Source organism: Conger conger, chromosome 5 (assembly GCF_963514075.1).
Source record: "Conger conger chromosome 5, fConCon1.1, whole genome shotgun sequence".
NCBI lineage: Eukaryota > Metazoa > Chordata > Actinopteri > Anguilliformes > Congridae > Conger > Conger conger.
In genome coordinates, this window is record NC_083764.1 from 67622800 (window position 1) to 67647197 (window position 24398).

General features: G+C 50.0%; 2 protein-coding genes across 6 annotated transcripts; both read left to right on the forward strand.

Annotated features, from left to right (window-relative positions):
• Positions 1-675: 675 nt before the first annotated feature.
• Positions 676-15602, forward strand: LOC133129244 (outer dense fiber protein 2-like). Of its 3 annotated transcripts, none has more exons than XM_061243200.1 (20): positions 676-832; positions 1754-1826; positions 1903-1995; positions 2181-2303; positions 2896-3056; positions 4780-4912; positions 5465-5578; positions 6555-6629; positions 7048-7119; positions 7212-7328; positions 7465-7650; positions 8195-8292; positions 9497-9632; positions 9769-9879; positions 10134-10238; positions 10794-10949; positions 11494-11594; positions 12866-13028; positions 13581-13706; positions 15202-15602. In XM_061243200.1, the coding sequence occupies exons 2-20, from the start codon at positions 1755-1757 to the stop codon at positions 15337-15339; spliced, it is 2280 nt and encodes a 759-aa protein (XP_061099184.1). In that variant the 5' UTR covers positions 676-832; position 1754; the 3' UTR covers positions 15340-15602. The 3 variants fall into 3 exon arrangements, with proteins under 3 accessions (XP_061099184.1, XP_061099185.1, XP_061099183.1); XM_061243201.1 differs by having other exon boundaries at positions 826-957; XM_061243199.1 differs by lacking the exon at positions 676-832 and adding an exon at positions 1014-1616.
• A 433-nt stretch (positions 15603-16035) lies between these two features.
• On the forward strand, positions 16036-23173 carry znhit6 (zinc finger HIT-type containing 6). 3 transcript variants are annotated; one of them, XM_061243221.1, is made up of 10 exons: positions 16036-16279; positions 16600-16665; positions 16836-16942; positions 17680-17765; positions 18437-18540; positions 18666-18734; positions 18883-19065; positions 21442-21522; positions 22403-22527; positions 22747-23173. In XM_061243221.1, the coding sequence occupies exons 1-10, from the start codon at positions 16194-16196 to the stop codon at positions 22911-22913; spliced, it is 1074 nt and encodes a 357-aa protein (XP_061099205.1). In that variant the 5' UTR covers positions 16036-16193; the 3' UTR covers positions 22914-23173. The 3 variants fall into 3 exon arrangements, with proteins under 3 accessions (XP_061099205.1, XP_061099206.1, XP_061099207.1); XM_061243222.1 differs by having other exon boundaries at positions 16038-16279; positions 18883-19014; XM_061243223.1 differs by having other exon boundaries at positions 16042-16279; positions 18883-18963.
• The last annotated feature ends 1225 nt before the right edge of the window (positions 23174-24398 follow it).

The following is a 24398-nucleotide window of genomic DNA, read 5'->3' on the forward strand; positions in this document are numbered from 1 at the left end:
ATTTTTCAGCAGAAACGTCAGAAACCTGTGCCCCAAATGCAGTAGATATCACAGCTCAATTCTGTAACTTTACCGTCAATGTTTATAACTATAACCTTAAAATTTTAAATATACCCTCTTATATATTAATATTGCCAATAAGATAATGAATAAACGCGTATGGACCTGACCCCAGTTGGGGTTGCATCGCTGCAGAAAGGGTTCAATGGTGTTGTGAACGTTTTTATTATTTTTTTATTATTGAAGTGCATGTTCATTTTGTGCCTCTGTGCCCCAGACCACTAAACCGCTCGGCAAATATTTTCATAAAAGACAGCGTAATTTACCAAAGACATGGTTATGAGTTGGCCTGGTCCATGTAAAAATGATTGCAATTATTGAACATTTGAACGTTGCTTCTGTTGCATTTGGACGAGGAGAAACACCTAACAACCACGCAGGAGTCGAGCAGTACCGTAGTTTGTGTACAGTAGTTACGTTTCTTGCGCCGTTTGCCACAGCCAATCATAGTACAAGGAACGAACGGAGGAGTTTGAAAATCAACGAATGGGGGCTCTCTACGTCACTATTCCGATGCGCACGAAGGGATGGGAAGATATGCAATATGGCTTTCATTATATTTAAAGATAAGAGTTCCGGTTTGTAGTTATTAGTAATTACACAAAGAGTTCCGGTATTAAGATGTCCACATGATGAGCACGCAAAGGCAAAACTACACTCATCTCATTAGCACTGACGATAATTGTTTTGGTCTCAGCTGTTGAAGTTGTTCTGTTGCGGATTTGGTGGACGGACGCAGTGTGAATAAAGAGTGTTGCCTGGCTACAAATAGGTAAACTAGTCTGGATTTATCATTTGATTAGCATCAACACCAATTGAAGTGATATGGGTTTTAGCCTTTCCAAGTCAATGGATAATGCTAGCTGAAAATGCAAACGGAAACTAACTTAGCAATAGGTAACTAGCTAACTTAACTAATTCGTCAAGTTTGTGAATTGGATGACTAGTTGCTAAGCGTTAGCTAACTAGAGCGCCGTCTTTACTTTGTGCAGTTCATAATGCTTTTATGAAAGGTTGCAAACTAATTTAACGATCAAGCTTCCGCAGCTCATTCCGAATGGCAGCTCGGTAACTGGTTGACAGGTGGTGGGTCTGTTAATCCGTGAGCAGCAGTGTGCTAGTAAAAGCCGACCACCAAGTTTTGATGTAACATTTGCTCTCCAACTAAAACTAAAGCATCGGACCCTGATGCAGGCGTCAGTTCGACCGGGGCTCGCGTCCCTGTCTCAGCCCGGAGACACGGTCGCGGGCCTGAGACGATGGCGTTTGTAGAAGGCGCCGTCGGTAGCGGTATATCCTCAGATAACATGGGCAACTGGAATAGATAGGGTGGGTACTCTGAAACACATAGAAATAGAATAGGTACATAGAAAAATCTGAAACAAACAAACAAAAAACCCGTCACCTAGATAATCTCGGAGAACGGTTGCCATTCCGTGGACCACAGGGGGAACTGCAGTACTTGTGTGTATCAAGCAATCCGTCAATCTGACCACGATAACAACCGCTGTGACCTCGCATGTGTGCAGCGTCTGTAAAAAGTATATGTGTAACAGGTGAGAAATTGCCTGAGTCCGAGGTGGGATTTGAACCCCGGCCTCTCACTAGCTGACCTAACCATGCTACATATGCATAACACATAATATGAATAATGCGTATTAATATCTATTTATTTATATTCATTCAATTTCAGCATGAAGGCTCGCTCATCATCCCCTGTTCACGTGCACGTGCAGAGAAGCCAGTCTTTGCCCTGTTCCGCTGAGGTGAGGTCATCTCCGCTCCTGCGACGATGTGTACTGAATCAGTCCGCTTGTTAACTCAGTCCGCTTATTATCCCAGACGGTTCGCGGCGTTACTCACGGATCTGCCTCCGATCCTGGCTTGAGGGTGAGGAAACCGAAGAAGGTCGTTCACAAGTCCCACAGCAGCGAGGTCTGTAGCCAGTAGAACGACAACGTATGATTTAAAAGTTTGAACTAAGCAATGGGCTACTTATGGTCTATGATTATAAAGTATTTGTTGATCTAACAGCATAACCACATTCATGTCTTGTTTTGCTGCAGTTCCTGACACCTTATGCATATTGTCCACCACGGTTTATTTGTGTCTTTCCACAGAGGGAGCCCGAACAGGCCGACTGGACCTGCGTCCAGTCCAGAGACCGCTTCGCCCGCTCGGAGGCAGCTGGAGCACACCTGCAGGCTGAACTCAGCGACAAGACAAATGGAAGCAACAGTTTGGTAAAAACAAAACATTGCCTAAATAACAGCAGATAGGCTAGCTAAGCGTAGCCCCGGTTTGAGGGTTTTCTCTTGAGAGTCGTTTACCTCATATGATGTTTGGGGGCTCAGGACTGATATTTCTCGTTCCTCCTGTTACTGTATCTAAAGCGTCTTTGGGACAGTCTGCTGTGAAAGCGCTGTACAAATAAAATTGAAGGCGCTTCACTGGGACCTGGAAGGTTGGTGGTTCAAACACCGGTGTAGCCACAATAAGATCAGTGCAGCTGTTGGGCCCTTGAGCCCAATATTGCTCCAGGGGCTCCTTGTTACTCTAAGTAGTAAGTGACTGTAAGTAGTCAGTAACCCCCCCTGGGGCAATGCAGGGTTAAGGGCCTTGCTCAAGGGCCCTGCTCAAGGGCCCAACGGCTGTGCGGATCTTATTTTGGCTACACCAGGATTAGAACCAGTCCCAGTCATTTACCTTAACCACTATGCTACAGGCCGCCCTAGTTAAACGTTGAGCGCTAGGTACCCTTCAGTGGTAGGAAAGCGGCCGTCATTGTTGGGCTGAATTGCCTGTTCTCATCTCCGTTATGAACGGTTATGTTAGCTTGCAGAGAGAGAGAGGACCATTTCCTTTGAAGAAACATTGTCGGATGTGTGGGCCGGCTCCAGGATGTTGGCAGAAGAGCTGGCTCCGGGTTCGAGCCATCAGGATGGAGCTGATGAGACTCCCAGCGTGCAGCCGGACTGCGAGAGGGAGAGAGAGAGGTCAGCCTTGTCCCCACTATCCAGGGAAAACCGTTAAAATCCCATCACACTGACGTGGTGAGGTGATGCCATGCAGTACTGTGTGTGAGGCCAGGCTTTTGTGAGAGTGCTTCTCCATGTCACCTGCATATCATGCTTGTGTCTGTCTCTCCTGCATACCACACTCGTGTCTGTGTCTGTCTCTCCTGCATATCACACTCGTGTCTGTCTCTCCTGCATATCACACTCGTGTCTGTCTCTCCTGCATATCACACTCGTGTCTGTCTCTCCTGCATATCACACTCATGTCTGTGTCTCTCCTGCATATCACACTCGTGTCTGTGTCTCTCCTGCATATCACACTCGTGTCTGTGTCTCTCCTGCATATCACACTCATGTCTGTGTCTCTCCTGCATATCACACTCGTGTCTGTGTCTCTCCTGCATATCACACTCGTGTCTGTGTCTCTCCTGCATATCACACTCATGTCTGTGTCTCCTGCATATCACACTCATGTCTGTGTCTCTCCTGCATATCACACTCATGTCTGTGTCTCTCCTGCATATCACACTCATGTCTGTGTCTCTCCTGCATATCACACTCCTGTCTGTGTCTCTCCTGCATATCACACTCATGTCTGTGTCTCTCCTGCTTATCACACTCGTGTCTGTGTCTCTCCTGCATATCACACTCATGTCTGTGTCTCTCCTGCATATCACACTCATGTCTGTGTCTGTCTCTCCTGCATATCACACTCATGTCTGTGTCTCTCCTGCATATCACACTCATGTCTGTGTCTCTCCTGCTTATCACACTCATGTCTGTGTCTCTCCTGCATATCACACTCATTTCTGTGTCTCTCCTGCTTATCACACTCGTGTCTGTGTCTCTCCTGCTTATCACACTCGTGTCTGTCTCTCCTGCATATCACACTCATGTCTGTGTCTCTCCTGCATATCACACTCATGTCTGTGTCTCTCCTGCTTATCACACTCATGTCTGTGTCTCTCCTGCTTATCACACTCATGTCTGTGTCTCTCCTGCATATCACACTCATGTCTGTGTCTCTCCTGCATATCACACTCATGTCTGTGTCTCTCCTGCTTATCACACTCATGTCTGTGTCTCTCCTGCATATCACACTCCTGTCTGTGTCTCTCCTGCATATCACACTCCTGTCTGTGTCTCTCCTGCATATCACACTCGTGTCTGTGTCTCTCCTGCATATCACACTCATGTCTGTGTCTGTCTCTCCTGCATATCACACTCGTGTCTGTGTCTGTCTCTCCTGCATATCACACTCATGTCTGTGTCTCTCCTGCATATCACACTCATGTCTGTGTGTCTCCTGCTTATCACACTCATGTCTGTGTCTCTCCTGCATATCACACTCATGTCTGTGTCTCTCCTGCATATCACACTCATGTCTGTGTCTCTCCTGCATATCACACTCATGTCTGTGTCTCTCCTGCTTATCACACTCATGTCTGTGTCTCTCCTGCATATCACACTCATGTCTGTGTGTCTCCTGCTTATCACACTCATGTCTGTGTCTCTCCTGCATATCACACTCATGTCTGTGTCTCTCCTGCATATCACACTCATGTCTGTGTCTCTCCTGCATATCACACTCGTGTCTGTGTCTGTCTCTCCTGCATATCGCACTCATGTCTGTGTGTCTCCTGCTTATGGTGCTTGTGTCTGTCTCCTGCGTCTGGTGTTCTTCTGGGTTGGTGGTGTTCAGGCCGGAGCGCGAGGCCCTGGTCCCTGACGGCAGTGTGCTGCTCCTGGCGGCCCTGCGGGAGGCTGAGACAGGCGCGCACGCCGCCGCCGTCCAGCTCACGTCCTTCAGAGAGGCTCTGGGACACGAGTCCGCTGTGAGTACAAACACAGACCTCCTGTCGAAAAGGAAATGCTAAAGTAGATCGCTAATAACACGGCACCCAGTCATGCCATGAAGAGCTGAGAGTATGCAGGTTTTCATTCCAACCAAATCACTGCACCAGCTGATTTCAGTCATTAGTTCCCTCCTCTCTGGCTGAAGGTTTGTTCATTAGTAAATTCAGGGGCGTAGGAATGTGAAAACCTGCATAGTCTCGGCCCTCCATGGCACACCGCTGTGCTAAAGTAACGTTAACGCTAATGATGCTAAAATAAAGTTGCTTCTAAAGTAGATTGCGAATCTCACTAATATGATGAAGTAACGTTACATTGCTAATAGTACCTGCTAAACTTGATTGCTAATACATGCTAAAGTAGATCACAAAATGAGTAACTAGCAGCCGCACTTTCCCTTATTTGTCCAGCACGTTTTTATATGGATGATACAATGCTGCTGTTGTTACTAATGCTTTTGCTTTAAGGAGTTTTGACTTCTTTTATTCATAATTGCATGAATCGTGCTGTTTCCTCTGGACGGTGGGCTGCAGGCCCCGGGGTGCAGGATTGGGCGGCAGAAGGCCCTGCTGCTGGAGAAGCTGGAGGAGTTTAAGAGCAGGAACCGAGCGGTCCGGCAGCAGCTGAAGGACTTCCAGGACCGAGAGGTTTGTACCCCTAACCCCGCCCCTAACCCTGTCTGTCAGAGCCCTAACCCCGCCTCTAAACCTGTCTGTCAGAGCCATAACCCCGCCCCTAACCCTGTCTGTCAGAGCCCTAACCCCGCCCCTAACCCTGTCTGTCAGAGCCATAACCCCGCCCCTAACCCTGTCTGTCAGAGCCATAACCCCGCCCCTAACCCTGTCTGTCAGAGCCATAACCCCGCCCCTAACCCTGTCTGTCAGAGCCCTAACCCCGCCTCTAAACCTGTCTGTCAGAGCCATAACCCCGCCCCTAACCCTGTCTGTCAGAGCCATAACCCCGCCCCTAACCCTGTCTGTCAGAGCCCTATCCCTGCCCCTAACCCTGTCTGTCAGAGCCATAACCCCGCCCCTAACCCTGTCTGTCAGAGCCATAACCCCGCCCCTAACCCTGTCTGTCAGAGCCATAACCCCGCCCCTAACCCTGTCTGTCAGAGCCATAACCCCGCCCCTAACCCTGTCAGAGCCATAACCCCGCCCCTAACCCTGTCTGTCAGAGCCATAACCCCGCCCCTAACCCTGTCTGTCAGAGCCATAACCCCGCCCCTAACCCTGTCTGTCAGAGCCATAACCCCGCCCCTAACCCTGTCTGTCAGAGCCATAACCCCGCCCCTAACCCTGTCTGTCAGAGCCATAACCCCGCCCCTAACCCTGTCTGTCAGAGCCATAACCCCGCCCCTAACCCTGTCAGAGCCATAACCCCGCCCCTAACCCTGTCTGTCAGAGCCATAACCCCGCCCCTAACCCTGTCAGAGCCATAACCCCGCCCCTAACCCTGTCTGTCAGAGCCATAACCCCGCCCCTAACCCTGTCTGTCAGAGCCATAACCCCGCCCCTAACCCTGTCAGAGCCATAACCCCGCCCCTAACCCTGTCTGTCAGAGCCATAACCCCGCCCCTAACCCTGTCTGTCAGAGCCATAACCCCGCCTCCTGCTTCCCCAGGCGGGTCGACTGGAGGCTGACAGACACATGTACGTTATACTGAAGAAGCTGACTCTCACTGAAACCGAAAACCTGGCAAGTATCACCACAGAGATGATGACACCATTGTGCTTAAGTCAGACAGATTCCACACACGGATGCAGATGAACCCCCAGGCTTACTGCAGAGCTTACAGAGCGTTATTTATATTAGAATGCCTCGTTGTTCCTCATGGTTTTCCTGCATTTGCAGCTGTTAAGACTGCTGGACACATTAGGATTAAAGTGCTGTTATTATAAGACTGGGGCTAGTGCTCAAGTTCTTACCATGGAGATGGTCATTGTTGTGGTGACCCTGGTAAACATTTTTGTGTATTCCTTATTTATTAATAAAGATATTAAGGAGCTAGATTGTGTTTTAACATTATTGATTAGCCTCTGAAGAAACTGTTTCTGAGACACGCTGAAAATCTTTCTCCTGCTGAAATCCTTCTCCTGCTGAAATCCTTCTCCAGAACTTAAAAAGAGACCTCAGAGAAAAAGAGGGGCGGATTGAAGTGCTGATGGACTTACGACAGGAGGAAAAGGTAAGAAACGGTGATATTTTACACTCCAAGTGAGATGGGCCCAGCAGCCCAAACCGGCCTTCTGTAAACCCCTCTCTGTCGCTGCCCTGCAGCTCAAACTGGAAGCTGTGGTACAGCAGTCAAAGTCAGTGGAGACCGTTCGAGCGCACCTACAGGGGCAGCTTCGCAACAAGGAATCTGAGAACAACCGTCTGACGGTGCAGCTCAGGGTAAGACAGTCTGAACAAATGTCTGATGGTCTAGGCTGGTGGACTGGTTGCTTGTTTGATTGGCTCTTTGGTTGATTGACTGGTTGCTTGGTTGGTTAATTGACTGGTTGCTTGGTTGATTGACTGGTTGCTGTAGGGGTTGGAGAAAACCCTAGCTGAGCAGAAGCTGCGGATTGGATGCCTGAAGGCTCAGGTCTCGTCCGCCTCAGAGAAAGAGAAGGATGAGAAGGAGGCTCTGAAGAAGGCAACTCGAGTTCAGAAGCAGCGAGCAGAGAAGTTTGAAGCGGCAGTGGAGAAATCTTACGCACACCTGAGAGAGAAGGTAACTTACACTGTTTACCTGAGAGAGAAGGTAACTTACACTGTTTACCTGAGAGAGAAGGTAACTTACACTGTTTACCTGAGAGAGAAGGTAACTTACACTGTTTACCTGAGAGAGAAGGTAACTTACACTGTTTACCTGAGAGAGAAGGTAACTTACACTGTTTACCTGAGAGAGAAGGTAACTTACACTGTTTACCTGAGAGAGAAGGTAACTTACACTGTTTACCTGAGAGAGAAGGTAACTTACACTGTTTACCTGAGAGAGAAGGTAATTTACACTGTTTACCTGAGAGAGAAGGTAACTTACACTGTTTACCTGAGAGAGAAGGTAACTTACACTGTTTACCTGAGAGAGAAGGCAACTTGCACTGTTTACCTGAGAGAGAAGGTAATTTACACTGTTTACCTGAGAGAGAAGGTAACTTACACTGTTTAGCTGAGAGTGAAGGTAATTTACACTGTTTACCTGAGCATTTACCTGTGCCACTGTGCCGCTGTCTCACCTGTGGGCAGGTAAAGTGTGTGTTCTGTGCTGTGTGCAGGATGCGGAGCTGGCGAACTTGCGTTCGGAGGTGGAGGTGTGGAGGAGGCGGCAGGAGGAGGGTGTGGAGGTGCAGGTCCCACTGGAGGCGCTCAAACAGTAAGAGGAGTTTCCCATCATCCCCTCAGGCCAAACAGCCACTGCCTCCATTTCCCATCATCCCCTCAGGCCAGACAGCCACTGCCTCCATTTCCCATCATCCCCTCAGGCCAGACAGCCACTGCCTCCATTTCCCATCATCCCCTCAGGCCAGACAGCCACTGCCTCCATTTCCCATCATTCTCACAGGCCAAACAGCCACTGCCTCCATTTCCCATCATCCCCTCAGGCCAGACAGCCACTGCCTCCATTTCCCATCATCCCCTCAGGCCAGACAGCCACTGCCTCCATTTCCCATCATCCCCTCAGGCCAGACAGCCACTGCCTCCATTTCCCATCATCCCCTCAGGCCAGACAGCCACTGCCTCCATTTCCCATCATTCTCACAGGCCAAACAGCCACTGCCTCCATTTCCCATCATCCCCTCAGGCCAGACAGCCACTGCCTCCATTTCCCATCATCCCCTCAGGCCAGACAGCCACTGCCTCCATTTCCCATCATCCCCTCAGGCCAGACAGCCACTGCCTCCATTTCCCATCATCCCCTCAGGCCAGACAGCCACTGCCTCCATTTCCCATCATTCTCACAGGCCAAACAGCCACTGCCTCCATTTCCCATCATCCCCTCAGGCCAGACAGCCACTGCCTCCATTTCCCATCATCCCCTCAGGCCAGACAGCCACTGCCTCCATTTCCCATCATCCCCACAGGCCAGAGAGCCACTGCCTCCATTTCCCATCATTCTCACAGGCCAAACAGCCACTGCCTCCATTTCCCATCATTCTCACAGGCCAGACAGCCACTGCCTCCATTTCCCATCATTCTCACAGGCCAGACAGCCACTGCCTCCATTTCCCATCATCCCCTCAGGCCAGACAGCCACTGCCTCCATTTTCCATCATCCCCTCAGGCCAGACAGCCACTGCCTCTATTTCCCATCATCCCCACAGGCCAGAGAGCCACTGCCTCCATTTCCCATCATCCCCTCAGGCCAGAGAGCCACTGCCTCCATTTCCCATCATTCTCACAGGCCAGGCAGCCATTGCCTCCATTTCCCATCATCCCCTCAGGCCAGACAGCCATTGCCTCCATTTCCCATCATCCCCACAGGCCAGTGCAATCGCTTTACCAGACACTGGTAAGTTTCCATGAGAACAAAAGTTTGATCATGAAACTAATGTCCAATGATGGTTTCCTTGTGAAAGACAGGTTTGTGAGATGACTTTGCAACTGCAGAGAGAGAGAGAGAGCGTCAGGGTGTCTAATGAGGACCTCTTGCAGAGGGTGGAAAAACTGAGCCTGGAGAACACAGATCTGAGCCTCGAAAATGCAGCTTTGAAGGTATGGAAGATCAGTGTTGGGTTCAGAACCCATCTCCATGTGTGTCAGTGTTGGGTCCAGAACCCATCTCCATGTGTGTCAGTGTTGGGTCCAGAACCCATCTCCATGTGTGTGTCTGTTTCCTGGTGACCCCCAGGCCTCTGTCTCTGACCTGGAGGAGAGACTGCGCCGCTCTGTGGAAGAGGTGCAGGAACAGACCACCATCTGCCAGCATCAGAAGCAGCTCAGCGAGGATCACCAGACCCAGGTACCCGAACAAATACTGTACATGCATACATCTGCCATTATCCCCATCCAGCTCAGCGGGACTTACCAGACCGTATGATCACATGTTCTTATCCCATTTGTTCCCTAATGGGCTGTACCAAGTCATGCATGAAACCATTGGGTCCTGATCCCTTTAGCATTTACTCAGGAATGTACAGGTGTGATATTGTGTTTCGATTGGCTCCAGCAGGTGAGGCTGTGTGTTCTGATTGGCTGGGGGCTTTGCTCTCTCAGGTTGCAGAGCTGCAGAAGGAGGTGGTCGGGCTGAAGTCGCGCTTGGCGGACATTTTAAAAGAGCAGGAGGAGCTGAGAGAGACTAAAGAGGCAGAGGTCCGACAGGTAACCCTGCGTAGTGGCTCGAGTGCAGGTGTCGTGTGCAGTGTGGGCCGTCTGTTTGACTCCTCATCTTCTCCTTCAGGTTGATACCATTTAGCTTTGCGGCAAACGAAGCAGTAGGTACACTTCAGTGGTAGGAGATGATGAGCATTGCTGGGCTGAACGGCCTTTTCTCGTTCTCGTCAGTAACAGTGTAGGTGTAGGCGAGAGTGAGTATCAGGTACAGGTGTGTGTGTGTGTGTGTGAGGCTGTGTAGGTGGGAGTATCAGGTACAGGTGTGTGTGTGTGTGTGTGTGTGTGTGTGTGTGTGTGTGTGTGTGAGGCTGTGTAGGTGGGAGTGTCAGGTACAGGTGTGTGTGTGTGTGTGTGTGTGTGTGTGTGTGTGAGGCTGTGTAGGTGGGAGTATCAGGTACAGGTGTGTGTGTGTGTGTGTGTGTGTGTGTGTGTGTGTGTGTGTGTGTGTGAGGCTGTGTAGGTGGGAGTATCAGGTACAGGTGTGTGTTGCGGTGTGTGTAGGTGAGGTTGCAGACTGACGAGTGTGTGTCGCGCCCGGTGCAGGTGCGGGAGCTCCGGGTGTGTGTGTCAGAGCTGGAGGCTTACCCTGAGCTGTTGAGGGCAGCGAAGCAGCGCGAGAGAGACCTCCAGGACCGGCTGCTCCTGTCCGAGCGCACGATGTCCCGCAGCGCCCTCACCCTGCAGGAGCTGCAGGCCAAGGTGTGCGGGCCGGGCCGTCCGCACTTACTCTCTCTCACCAGGAGAGGGCCCCACACTCCCCAGGTCCCCAGTCCTGCCACCATCAAGAGCTGGCATCGCAACACAGCGTCTGCAGGTTTAACTCCAGTCCTGGAGGGGGTGCTGTGTCTGCAGGTTTAACTCCAGTCCTGTAGGGCCGCAGTGTCTGCAGGTTTAACTCCAGTCCTGGAGGGCCGCAGTGTCTGCAGGTTTAACTCCAGTCCTGGAGGGCCGCAGCGTCTGCAGGTTTAACTCCAGTCCTGGAGGGCCGCAGCGTCTGCAGGTTTAACTCCAGTCCTGGAGGAGGCATTACATTATATTATTAGCATTTGGTAGACGCTCTTATCCAGAGCGAAGTACAGATGATTAGATTAAGCAGGAGACAATCCCCCCTGGCGCAATGCAGGGTTAAGGGCCTTGCTCAAGGGCCCAATGGCTAAATACCTGGCACTCATGAGTAGTTTTGGTGTTTTGTGACAGTAACTGTACAATAGTCCGTAATGGGGATGGGCTGGTGGGTTCTCAGGCGGAGCACCAATCGGAGCAGCTGAGATCGTCTGTGGACACGAAGGACTCGATGAGCAAGCAGAACGACGGACTGCGGGAGCAGATGGAGTCTCTTCACAGGTAAAACTCACCTGGAGCCCCTGACCTGTCTGCTCACCTGGAGCCCCTGACCTGTCTGCTCACCTGGAGCTCCTGACCTGTCTGCTCACCTGGAGCCCCTGACCTGTCTGCTCACCTGGAGCCCCTGACCTGTCTGCTCACCTGGAGCCCCTGACCTGTCTGCTCACCTGGAGCCCCTGACCTGTCTGCTCACCTGGAGCCCCTGACCTGTCTGCTCACCTGGAGCTCCTGACCTGTCTGCTCACCTGGAGCTCCTGACCTGTCTGCTCACCTGGAGCTCCTGACCTGTCTGCTCACCTGGAGCCCCTGACCTGTCTGCTCACCTGGAGCTCCTGACCTGTCTGCTCACCTGGAGCCCCTGACCTGTCTGCTCACCTGGAGCTCCTGACCTGTCTGCTCACCTGGAGCTCCTGACCTGTCTGCTCACCTGGAGCGCCTGACCTGTCTGCTCACCTGGAGCTCCTGACCTGTCTGCTCACCTGGAGCCCCTGACCTGTCTGCTCACCTGGAGCGCCTGACCTGTCTGCTCACCTGGAGCGCCTGACCTGTCTGCTCACCTGGAGCTCCTGGCCTGTCTGCTCTGGCCTCGGGTCAGACCGTCTGTCCAGCTGAATTCAACTGCATCGATTTGGAATGTTAGAATCCATTACGATTAATTAGAGTAATTTCACTCTCTGTTTCAGCCTGGCCTTCTACACAATTTTGAAAAATAATTTTGTGATGAAATGGATTGAATCCTATCGAAATAATCAAACCGTTGTGATATGAGATTTCATGATGCGTTAATTAGAGCAGAAACTGCCCCATGGGAGAGGGTAATTAGAGCAGAAACTGCCCCATGGGAGAGGGTAATTAGAGCAGAAACTGCCCCATGGGAGAGGGTAAATAGAGCAGAAACTGCCCCATGAGAGAGGGTAATTAGAGCAGAAACTGCCCCATGGGAGAGGGTAATTAGAGCAGAAACTGCCCCATGGGAGAGGGTAATTAGAGCAGAAACTGCCCCATGGGAGAGGGTAATTAGAGCAGAAACTGCCCCATGGAAGAGGGTAATTAGAGCAGAAACTGCCCCATGGGAGAGGGTAATTAGAGCAGAAACTGCCCCATGGGAGAGGGTAATTAGAGCAGAAACTGCCCCATGGGAGAGGGTAATTAGAGCAGAAACTGCCCCATGGGAGAGGGTAATTAGAGCAGAAACTGCCCCATGGGAGAGGGTAATTAGAGCTGAATCTGCCCCATTGGAGAGGGTAATTAGAGCTGAATCTGCCCCGTAGGAGAGTGGAGGAGGTGGCTGAGGAGAACAGAGCCCTGCTGCAGAAGCTGTTTGTCCAGGAGGAAGCGCTGGAGCACGGCGGGCAGCAGCTGGAGCAGAGCTCCACAGAGAACCTGTCCCTCCACCGCCACCTGGAGGCAGCACTGAGCGACGTCAAGCAACAGGTACCTCACCTTACCTCACCCCCGATATCTCATCACACAGCAGGTACCCCACCTTACCTCACCCCCAATATCTCATCACACAGCAGGTACCCCACCTTACCTCACCCCCAATATCTCATCACACAGCAGGTACCTCACCTTCCCTAACCCCCAATATCTCATCACACAGCAGGTACCCCACCTTACCTCACCCCCAATATCTCATCACACAGCAGGTACCTCACCTTCCCTCACTCCCAATATCTCATCACGCAACAGGTACCTCACCTTCCCTAACCCCCAATATCTCATCACACAGGAGGTACCTCACCTTCCCTCACCCCCAATATCTCATCACACAGGAGGTACCTCACCTTCCCTCACCCCCAATATCTCATAACGCAACAGGTACCTCACCTTACCTCACCCCCAATATCTCATCACGCAACAGGTACCCCACCTTACCTCACCCCCGATATCTCATCACACAGCAGGTAACCTCAATGTCCCTGCCGCTTTGTGTTGTTCCCTGCCCCTGATTGGCTGAGTTTCCTCCCTCTTTTCCCGGTTGAGGTTTCCATAGTGAAGGAGAAGGCTGTGCTGAGGGAGAGAACTTTGCAGGGTAAAATCCAGGAGCTGGATTCTGAGAGGAACCGGAGGGAGAAGGAGCTGAAAACGCTCCGGCTGAGCAAAGAGTCTGTGAGTATCTGTACGGTCTGTATCTACTGCCGCTCTGTCTGTGAATATCTACTGCCGCTCTGTCTGTGAGTATCTACTGCCGCTCTGTCTGTGAGTATCTACTGCCGCTCTGTCTGTGAGTATCTACTGCTGCTCTGTCTGTGAGTATCTACTGCCGCTCTGTCTGTGAGTATCTACTACCGCTCTGTCTGTGAGTATCTACTGCCGCTCTGTCTGTGAGTATCTACTGCCGCTCTGTCTGTGAGTATCTACTGCCGCTCTGTCTGTGAGTATCTACTGCCGCTCTGTCTGTGAGTATCTACTGCCGCTCTGTCTGTGAGTATCTACTGCTGCTCTGTCTGTGAATATCTACTGCCGCTCTGTCTGTGAATATCTACTGCCGCTCTGTGTGTGAGTATCTACTGCCGCTCTGTGTGTGAGTATCTACTGCTGCTCTGTCTGTGAGTATCTACTGCTGCTCTGTCTGTGAATATCTACTGCCGCTCTGTGTGTGAGTATCTACTGCTGCTCTGTCTGTGAGTATCTACTGCCGCTCTGTCTGTGAGTATCTACTGCCGCTCTGTGAGTATCTACTGCCACTCTGAGTATCTACTGCCGCTCTATCTACTGAGTATCTACTGAGACAAGAGAGTCAACAACTTTCAATGACTGAAGCAAATTACATGTGTGAATGAGAGTGACTATAATGCAGGTGTCATGTGCTGCTGCCTCTCTGTAGAGGAGCAGCACTAATGTCAAGCACTAATGTCAAGCACTAATGTCAAACACTAATGTCAGACACTAATGTCAGACACTAATGTCAGACACTAATGTCAGACACTAATGTCAGACACTAATGTTAGACACTAATGTCAGACACTAATGTCAGACACTAATGTCAGACACTAATGTTAGACACTAATGTCAGACACTAATGTCAGACACTAATGTCAGACACTAATGTCAAGCACTAATGTCAGACACTAATGTTAGACACTAATGTCAGACACTAATGTCAAACACTAATGTCAGACACTAATGTTAGACACTAATGTCAGACACTAATGTCAGACACTAATGTCAAACACTAATGTCAGACACTAATGTTAGACACTAATGTCAGACACTAATGTCAGACACTAATGTCAAACACTAATGTCAGACACTAATGTCAAACACTAATGTCAAACACTAATGTCAAACACTAATGTCAAACACTAATGTCAGACACTAATGTCAGACACTAATGTCAGACACTAATGTCAAACACTAATGTCAAACACTAATGTCAGACACTAATGTCAAACACTAATGTCAGACACTAATGTCAGACACTAATGTCAAACACTAATGTCAGACACTAATGTCAAACACTAATGTCAAACACTAATGTCAAACACTAATGTCAGACACTAAAGTCAGACACTAATGTCAGACACTAATGTCAAACACTAATGTCAAACACTAATGTCAAACATTCAACTCCATATTATTTCATTCGCCACTTTTATTTCAGATGGAGAAACAGTTTGAAGTACGCCTGAAAGACCTTCAGTTGAGATTGGACCAATCTGAAAACCACAAACAGAGCATTCAGAACTACATCGACTTCCTCAAAAACTCCTACACAACCATGTTTGAGGACAGTCTCTAAACACACCTGGGCCTCGCTTCCTCTGTAAAGTGGATCTCTGTTCTCAAACCTTGCCTGTGGACAAGCAGTCGAGACTGAAAAGTTTATTATTTGATAGTGTCGTTTTTATGATTGAGTTCAACTGGTTGTATTTCTGCCTAGTGTTTGCCTGTAGAAATATGAAATTTTAACTGAAAATGAATGAACAAAAAAATACATGTAAGCCATATCTTTGAGTGTAATTTTACTTTTTTTAAAATTAAATAAATCTGTTTCCCAAACCATACCTTTTGCTGTTTTCATTGTTTCATAAAAATTGTGAATCAGGAAGCTGAAAATGGCAAGGGCTTTATGGGGCTTGGGACTGAGAGGGTTAAACTGTCAAAGACAAATCCCTCACAGGAGCCCCATTCATGAGACAAACCACTGGTTTCAAAACAAAACTCGTGAAATGGCAACGAGTAATCAGGGATGTGGCAATAAAACCTTTGGGGGACTAGTCTAGGTTTTCTTGTGAATGTTGTAATTATGAACTTGCACACACTGCTGAAGTTCTGATAAACAACCATTCGTTTCCAATCGCACACTGGTCAGTGGTGATGGTGAAAGGTTAACACAATATCTCAACTATTCTGCCTTCCAAAGCTCAATTGCTCAACAAACCATATTTTAGCATTTAAACCGATATCATGGCGGTGCTGTTACAGACACAGTGGCTCTAATAAGCTGCGTCCTGTCGCAAAGCTCAAGCTAAACTGAAATACGGCAGCATGTCCACGTGAGCGCATGCTGCTGTTTGGCGTTTGGGTTAGCGACAGTAACGTGGAGGCGGTGAAGTTACTGAATTTGTGGATTTTTCTGTCAGTGTGCTAACGATGGAAAGCTTATTGGTTTCCAAAAGTGAACATGACGATTCTGTAGAAGAAGCACAAGTAAAGAAAAGAAAATTATCATTGGCGAAGTAAGTGAATTAGCGCTTTTTCTATCTTATACTGGGCTATAGCTACAGCTGAGCACAGCCAGGTCGATGGCTATCTGCATAGGTAGCTAACTAATTTAGCTTCAGTTATTTCCTCTGTACTCTTGTCAAGTTGCGAGACCAGCTATATGCTTACATATTTCTACTTGGCGTCATTATTGGTAAGATCTGTTAGATGAATCAACGGCTTGGTAGTCGGTCTAATGTTAGGTGCTACGCCCTCTAAGCAAGGTTGCTGACCATGACCGAGCAAACGGACAAGAATAAGACGCATTAATGCAGGTATGGTTTGTGTTTAACAGCTGTGGAACATGCGGCACAGAAGAAGCCAGATATCGGTGTCCTCGGTGTTTGAAACATTCATGCAGGTGAGATCAAATCAGGACTAAGGTCTGCGCACACAACATGGCAATCAACAACCATCTAGTTTGTTGCTAAATTAAAATATTGTTTGATCAAACCAATCAGCGGTCGCAGGACCTTTTGCATTTGTTTTGAATCGGAGAATTTTAAGTGCGATTTGTCTTCGGTTTTCCAGCCTTCCCTGTGTGAAGAGGCACAAATCGGAGTCTGGATGCAGCGGGGTCCGCGATAAGACCGCTTTCGTGCCCCTCTCCAAGTTTGACGAAATTAACCTCCTCAGCGGTGAGATCGGACACACACAGCGGTTGTTTAAGTTACCCCCTTTAAAGCATAGGTGCACTCCAGTCCTGGAGGGCTGGTCTGTGTGCTGGTGTTCGTTCCAAAAAGTAACCTTTAAGTTTTCTTTCAGCTGTATAACCTACGCTGGTTCACTCCTGTACTTGACTCAGTATAATCTCTTGGTTACACTTGCAGTCTGCAGCTGTAGCTTGTTCTTATACAAATGTCAGATCAAGTTACGATTGAGCTAATCAAGTAATTACTAGCAGACGTCGGCACAAAATCCTGAAACGGACCTGCCCTTGTTGTGCACCCCTGCTTTAAAGCTGCTTGCTGTGTAATTGCCTCATGGCTGAGGATTTAGGGAGGTTTTTAATTTAAGGATTTAAAGTGAACTACAGGTGATTCTTCAGGGTGAGTTGGAACACAAATGGAAATTTGGGAAGGATACATTCTGCTCAGATATTACAAAGTAATTTTTTTCCCCACACAGTCATCAGTGTGTAGAATAGCTTGCCAGGACATGTAGTGGAGGCTAAAACGTTGGGGTTTTTTAAAGACCAGGCTTGATACTGTGCTGGATTCTATTTAGCTTTTAAGTAAACTAAGCAGTTAGGTACACGTAGGGTAGGAAAAGGCAGCATTGCTGGATGACCGTGCGTATCCCATGGTGTCCAGATTACAGATGAATGGCCTTCATGTGAATCCTGTGTATCCCGTGGTGTCCCGTCTGTGTCCAGATTACAGATTTCTGGAAGACGCCAGCCGCATGGCCGACGGCACACACAGGGACCCCTTAATCCTGCGGCCTCGCACCAACAAACGCGTGAGTCAGTCCGTCCGCACTGAATACCAGTCAGCAGGACACCGTGTAATTAGTGTAACACCATTTCATTTATTAGTCCGTTTGTGCTTAAAAAGCCTTTTTTAACAAAGTGTAACCAGATTTGCTTATACAATTTTAAGTCTTCTCTTTCCATTTCCAGCAACTCACATGCCATCTTTGGTGTCTGTCTCCTTATGATAACATGTCTGATCTGGTCCTCTGGTGTATCTCTCTTTGTTGTAGCATCTTTGACTTCCCTCTCTGAGGTGTATCTCTCTTTGTTGTAGCATCTTTGACTTCCCGCTCTGAGGTGTATCTCTCTTTGTTGTAGCATCTTTGACTTCCCTCTCTGAGGTGTATCTCTCTTTGTTGTAGCATCTTTGACTTCCCTCTCTGAGGTGTATCTCTCTTTGTTGTAGCATCTTTGACTTCCCTCTCTGAGGTGTATCTCTCTTTGTTGTAGCATCTTTGACTTCCCTCTCTGAGGTGTATCTCTCTTTGTTGTAGCATCTTTGACTTCCCTCTCTGAGGTGTATCTCTCTTTGTTGTAGCATCTTTGACTTCCCTCTCTGAGGTGTATCTCTCTTTGTTGTAGCATCTTTGACTTCCCTCTCTGAGGTGTATCTCTCTTTGTTGTAATATCTCTGTCCCCCCATGGTGTGTGCCTGCAGGCGAAGACGCTGGTGCGGAAAGCGTACAAATTTAACCTGCAGCTGAAACTGCTTCCTCCTGGTTTCTCCAGGAGATGTGAAAACTCCACGTACTTCCACACAAAGTATGCTCATTTTTCCACTTCTGCTTGTATTTAATGCATTTAAAATCTAGAAACACATCTCAGCGAAAGTGGAAACACTTTAATTGAAGTTTTGGGTGAACTGCCATACCCTCTCTGGCCTGCAGGGCGGATCAGTTCTTCTGGCACCTGAAGCTCCTGTTCCCTCAGAGCACTGCAGAGTTCACCCAGCGCAGGTAAGGGGGGGGGGGGGTGGAATCGGCTGGCCCGGGGCTGATGTCCCGAGGGGGGGGGGGGGGGGATTGGGTGTCGTAACGTGGGATTGGCTGGTCAGACGTTGCACTGCTCTAGGATTGGCTGTTGAGACGTCAGTCTGTGTTTCAGAGTCCCAGATGACCGCACCCTCCAGCAGGTCCTTGACCCCTACATCCACCCCACAGAGTCTGAGCCAATCACACGACAGAGGTACGACCCCTACACCCACCCCACAGAGTCTGAGCCAATCACACGACAGAGGTACAACCCCTACACCCACCCCACAGAGTCTAAGCCAATCACACGACAGAGGTACGGGACCACCGCCACACAGGCTGCCTGCGTGTGTGTGTGTGCCCGTCTGCCTGTGTGTGTGTCCGTCTGCCTGTGTGTGTGTCCGTCTGCCTGTGTGTGTGTCCGTCTGCCTGTGTGTGTGTCCGTCTGCCTGTGTGTGTGCCCGTCTGCCTGTGTGTGTGTCCGTCTGCCTGTGTGTGTGCCCGTCTGCCTGTGTGTGTGTCCGTCTGCCTGTGTGTGTGCCCGTCTGCCTGTGTGTGTGTCCGTCTGCCTGTGTGTGTGTCCGTCTGCCTGTGTGTGTGCCCGTCTGCCTGTGTGTGTGCCCGTCTGCCTGTGTGTGTGCCCGTCTGCCTGTGTGTGTGCCCGTCTGCCTGTGTGTGTGCCCGTCTGCCTGTGTGTGTGCCCGTCTGCCTGTGTGTGTGCCCGTCTGCCTGTGTGTGTGCCCGTCTGCCTGTGTGTGTGTCCGTCTGCCTGTGTGTGTGCCCGTCTGCCTGTGTGTGTGCCCGTCTGCCTGTGTGTGTGCCCGTCTGCCTGTGTGTCTGCCCGTCTGCCTGTGTGTGTGCCCGTCTGCCTGTGTGTGTGCCCGTCTGCCTGTGTGTGTGCCCGTCTGCCTGTGTGTGTGTCCGTCTGCCTGTGTGTGTGTCCGTCTGCCTGTGTGTGTGTGTCCGTCTGCCTGTGTGTGTGTGTCCGTCTGCCTGTGTGTGTGTGTCCGTCTGCCTGTGTGTGTGTGTCCGTCTGCCTGTGTGTGTGTGTCCGTCTGCCTGTGTGTGTATGTCCGTCTGCCTGTGTGTGTGTCCGTCTGCCTGTGTGTGTGTCCGTCTGCCTGTGTGTGTGTCCGTCTGCCTGTGTGTGTGCCCGTCTGCCTGTGTGTGTGCCCGTCTGCCTGTGTGTGTGTCCGTCTGCCTGTGTGTGTGCCCGTCTGCCTGTGTGTGTGCCCGTCTGCCTGTGTGTGTGCCCGTCTGCCTGTGTGTGTGCCCGTCTGCCTGTGTGTGTGTCCGTCTGCCTGTGTGTGTGTCCGTCTGCCTGTGTGTGTGTGTCCGTCTGCCTGTGTGTGTGTGTCCGTCTGCCTGTGTGTGTGTGTCCGTCTGCCTGTGTGTGTGTGTCCGTCTGCCTGTGTGTGTGTGTCCGTCTGCCTGTGTGTGTATGTCCGTCTGCCTGTGTGTGTGTCCGTCTGCCTGTGTGTGTGTCCGTCTGCCTGTGTGTGTGCCCGTCTGCCTGTGTGTGTGCCCGTCTGCCTGTGTGTGTGCCCGTCTGCCTGTGTGTGTGCCCGTCTGCCTGTGTGTGTGCCCGTCTGCCTGTGTGTGTGCCCGTCTGCCTGTGTGTGTGTCCGTCTGCCTGTGTGTGTGTGTCCGTCTGCCTGTGTGTGTGTGTCCGTCTGCCTGTGTGTGTGTGTCCGTCTGCCTGTGTGTGTGTGTCCGTCTGCCTGTGTGTGTGTGTCCGTCTGCCTGTGTGTGTGTGTCCGTCTGCCTGTGTGTGTGTCCGTCTGCCTGTGTGTGTGTCCGTCTGCCTGCGTGTGTGTGTCCGTCTGCCTGCGTGTGTCCGTCTAGAATACAACAATACAACAGCCAATAAAAACAACAATACCTAGTAACGATATCTATACATAAGTGCCATTACGGTCTAAGGCTAATCACAGTGATTGTGAGTTGGGGAGGGAAAGGTGTAGCCTGAAGAGATGGGTCTTCAGTCTGCGCTTGAAGGAGGTCAGAGACTTTGCCGTTCTGACATCCACCGGGAGGTTATTCCACCACCATGGGACCAGGACAGACAGCAGTCGTGAGCGTGAAGTGCAGGTGTGGCGAGGGGGAGGTGCCAGACGGCACGAAGTGGCAGAACGGAGGGGTCTTGTTGGTGTATAGGTCTTGATAAGGGATTGAATATATACAGGGGCTGATCCTTTAACTGCCTGGTATGCGAGCACCAAAGTTTTAAATTTGATGCGAGCCATAACAGGCAGCCAGTGGAGGTTGCTGAGCAGGGGGGTGACATGTGAATGTCTGGGAACATTGAATACCAGATGGGCTGCAGCATTCCGTCCGTCTGCCTGCCTGCGTGCGTGTGTGTGTCCGTCTGCCTGCCTGCGTGCGTGTGTGTGTCCGTCTGCCTGCCTGCGTGTGTGTGTGTGTCCATCTGCCTGCCTGCGTGTGTGTGTGTCCATCTGCCTGCCTGCGTGTGTGTGTGTCCATCTGCCTGTGACGTGTGACTGACGCGCTGCCTGCGTGCGTGCGTGCGTGCGTGTGCGTGTGCGTGTGCGTGTGCGTGTGCGCGTGCGCGTGTGCGTGTGTGTCCGTCTGCCTGTGACGTGCGTGCGTGTGTGCGTGTGCGTGTGCGTGTGCCACTCTGAATTGGGTGTGATGTGATCATGTGACGCGCTGCCCTTCTCTCCCGGTTCAGATTGGCAGCGTACGTGCGCGCCCCTCCAGACCACGTCAAGGTGTTCATGAGAGCGGCCAAGAGCAACTCCACCTGCACCAGGTAGGTCCTGCAGTGCCACCTGCTCCTAATGCCCACCAGAGGGCACTATATTCACCACATCATTTAAACAGCCCTCTTTAAGCCATGGGAGCACTTTGCCATAAGACAATGAGAGTGAACATGGTTAAAATGTGCGCACTAGTTTAGTGTAGAAACTAGACTTGTATAATCAATGAATTTTAATAAAGATATGTAAATATCTAAATATGTGGTTCCCCCTGTGTATGCTGATTTTTGTTCCAACCTCAATTGCAATCCCAGAATTATTTACCCTCTTACACCACGTTATGTAAGACACGGCCACGAGGAATAACATTGCCATGTTCATATTGTGTTGCAATATTGCATATTTTTTTTACGTATTACATAAAAAAAGCAACTTATTTTTAACTAAAGACTGGTGAATCAATATGCTCTTCTCTGGTGAAATTACTATCCTGCCAAACCTGCATTGTGAAAAATTAAACTAGTGTCCAGCAACCTAATTAGGAGCCCATTGATTGACCTCAGTCTAACATTTGATTAAAAAATGTGACCTCTTTTGATGTAATTATTTGCAATTACGCACAATAGAAACACAGGAGTTTTATTCTTCATGATAATGCCTGAGGAAACGTGGCTTAAGAAGGTAAATAATCCCTCTGCAAATAAGAAACTTTAACAGCTTGTTAAAATTCTGGCACAAAAAACAGAATACACAGGGAGCCCCCAGGACTGAGTTTGGATGTTTTGTAGTGCTGGGTTATGGGGTTTGTAGTGCTGGGTTATGGGGTTTGTAGTGCTGGGTTATGGGGTATGTACTGCTGGGTTATGGGGTTTGTAGTGCTGGGTTACGGGGTTTTACAGTGTTGGGTCATAGCCGGTTTGGTTCTGGGGGGAGGTATCACGAGTTGGACCTGCAGAAGAGCCTGAGGGAGAACCTGCGGTTCAAGATGGTGGTGGAGTACCCAGAGTTCCACATCGCCCTGCAAGATCACTGCCACAACTACACACTGCTCACACCAGGTAGCTGCTCTGTGTGCGCGCGCGCGTGTGTGTGTGTGTGTGCGTGCGTGCGTGCGTGCGTGCGTGCGTGCGTGCGTGTGTGCGTGCGCGCGTGCTCATTGCCTCCTTCATGAACTGCATCAGTAAATGAAATCAGCTTCCTGCGTGGCGGAATGTTCCGGCGGGCTGAGAGACGGACTGACGGACAGCTCTGCCCTCCAATCGTCTCTCTCCCCCCAGAGTCCGGGGCTGCTCCCAGGGTTACCACGGCAACACGGCTGACCTGGCGTGGAGACAAGGGGGCGAGTGTGACATCACGCTGCGACGGCGATGATGATGATGAGGAGGAGGAGAAGGAGGAGGAACTGGAGGAAGGAGAAATCCGAGGAGATGAAGAGGGAGTCTGAGTGGGGGAGATGGAGAAGACACTTTAAAATGTCATTTCAGCAGAAGTTACATTTTAAAGTTACGCAAAGTTTCTCATCAGTATTTTCTGCCAGTGGTTCTGCTGTAGTGCGGTACGAAACCCAGCAGTCGTCTATGATGCAGAAGCAGTCCATCAACAAACTGAATGTAGTCTTCAATGTCTTTGTTTTTATGTTCCCCTGCTGGCCAGATTGATCTTTTAGATTCTGAAATTGTGAATAAAATACATCTTTACATCGCCCCCCTGCAGTGTTCACTGTGTTTTAAACACCTTTACAGTCCTGGAGGGGGTGCTGTGTCTGCAGGTTTAACTCCAGTCCTGGAGGGGGTGCTGTGTCTGCAGGTTTAACTCCAGTCCTGGAGGGGGTGCTGTGTCTGCAGGTTTAACTCCAGTCCTGGAGGGGGCGCTGTGTCTGCAGGTTTAACTCCAGTCCTGGAGGGGGTGCTGTGTCTGCGGGTTTAACTCCAGTCCTGGAGGGGGCGCTGTGTCTGCAGGTTTAACTCCAGTCCTGGAGGGGGTGCTGTGTCTGCAGGTTTAACTCCAGTCCTGGAGGGGGCGCTGTGTCTGCAGGTTTAACTCCAGTCCTGGAGGGCCGCAGTGTCTGCAGGTTTAACTCCAGTCCTGGAGGGGGCGCTGTGTCTGCAGGTTTAACGCCAGTCCTGGAGGGGGCGCTGTGTCTGCAGGTTTAACTCCAGTCCTGGAGGGCCGCAGTGTCTGCAGGTTTAACTCCAGTCCTGGAGGGCCACAGTGTCTGCAGGGGGGTTACCCCCCCCCCCCCCAATCTCACCCCAACACAAACAAATACACTCACCAAGCACTTTATTAGGAATTTTACTTTATCACACCTACTTATTTATTGGATTATCTAATCAGCCAATTGTGTGGCAGCAGTTCAATGCATGCAAACATGTAGATATGGGTAAGGAGCTTCAGTTAATGTTCACATCAACCATCAGAATGGGGAAATAATGTGATCCAAGTGACTTAAAAATAAGTAAAATACCTAAAAGTGCTCACTGAGTGTATATTGTTACACAGATTTTTGGGAGTGTGTTGATTCTGCCGTGATGTTTTACATACAAAATAGATCACAAAGGCCAACGCCGTTTCTTTATAAAACAAAATAATTACGATGTTTCTTCCCCGTGGCTACCTGACATTTTATATGGTCTGACTTCCATATAATGGGCGGCATTAGCACTGGAGGAAAGAGTGGTCCCCGGTTCAATCACCCGCCCTGGGTGTGTCAAAGTGTCCCTGAGCAAGACACCTAACTCCCAATTTGTCCCAACAAGCTGATCGGTAGTTTGTCTAACCCCCAGTCGCCCTTTGTTGTGTGTGCGAGAATGGGTGAATGAGAGGCATCAATTGTACATTGCAGTCTGAATGCATGGGGAAATTACATTATCTGTCACTCCCACGCCCAAAAGACAGAAAGCAGTGCTGTATTGTATTATAATCGTGC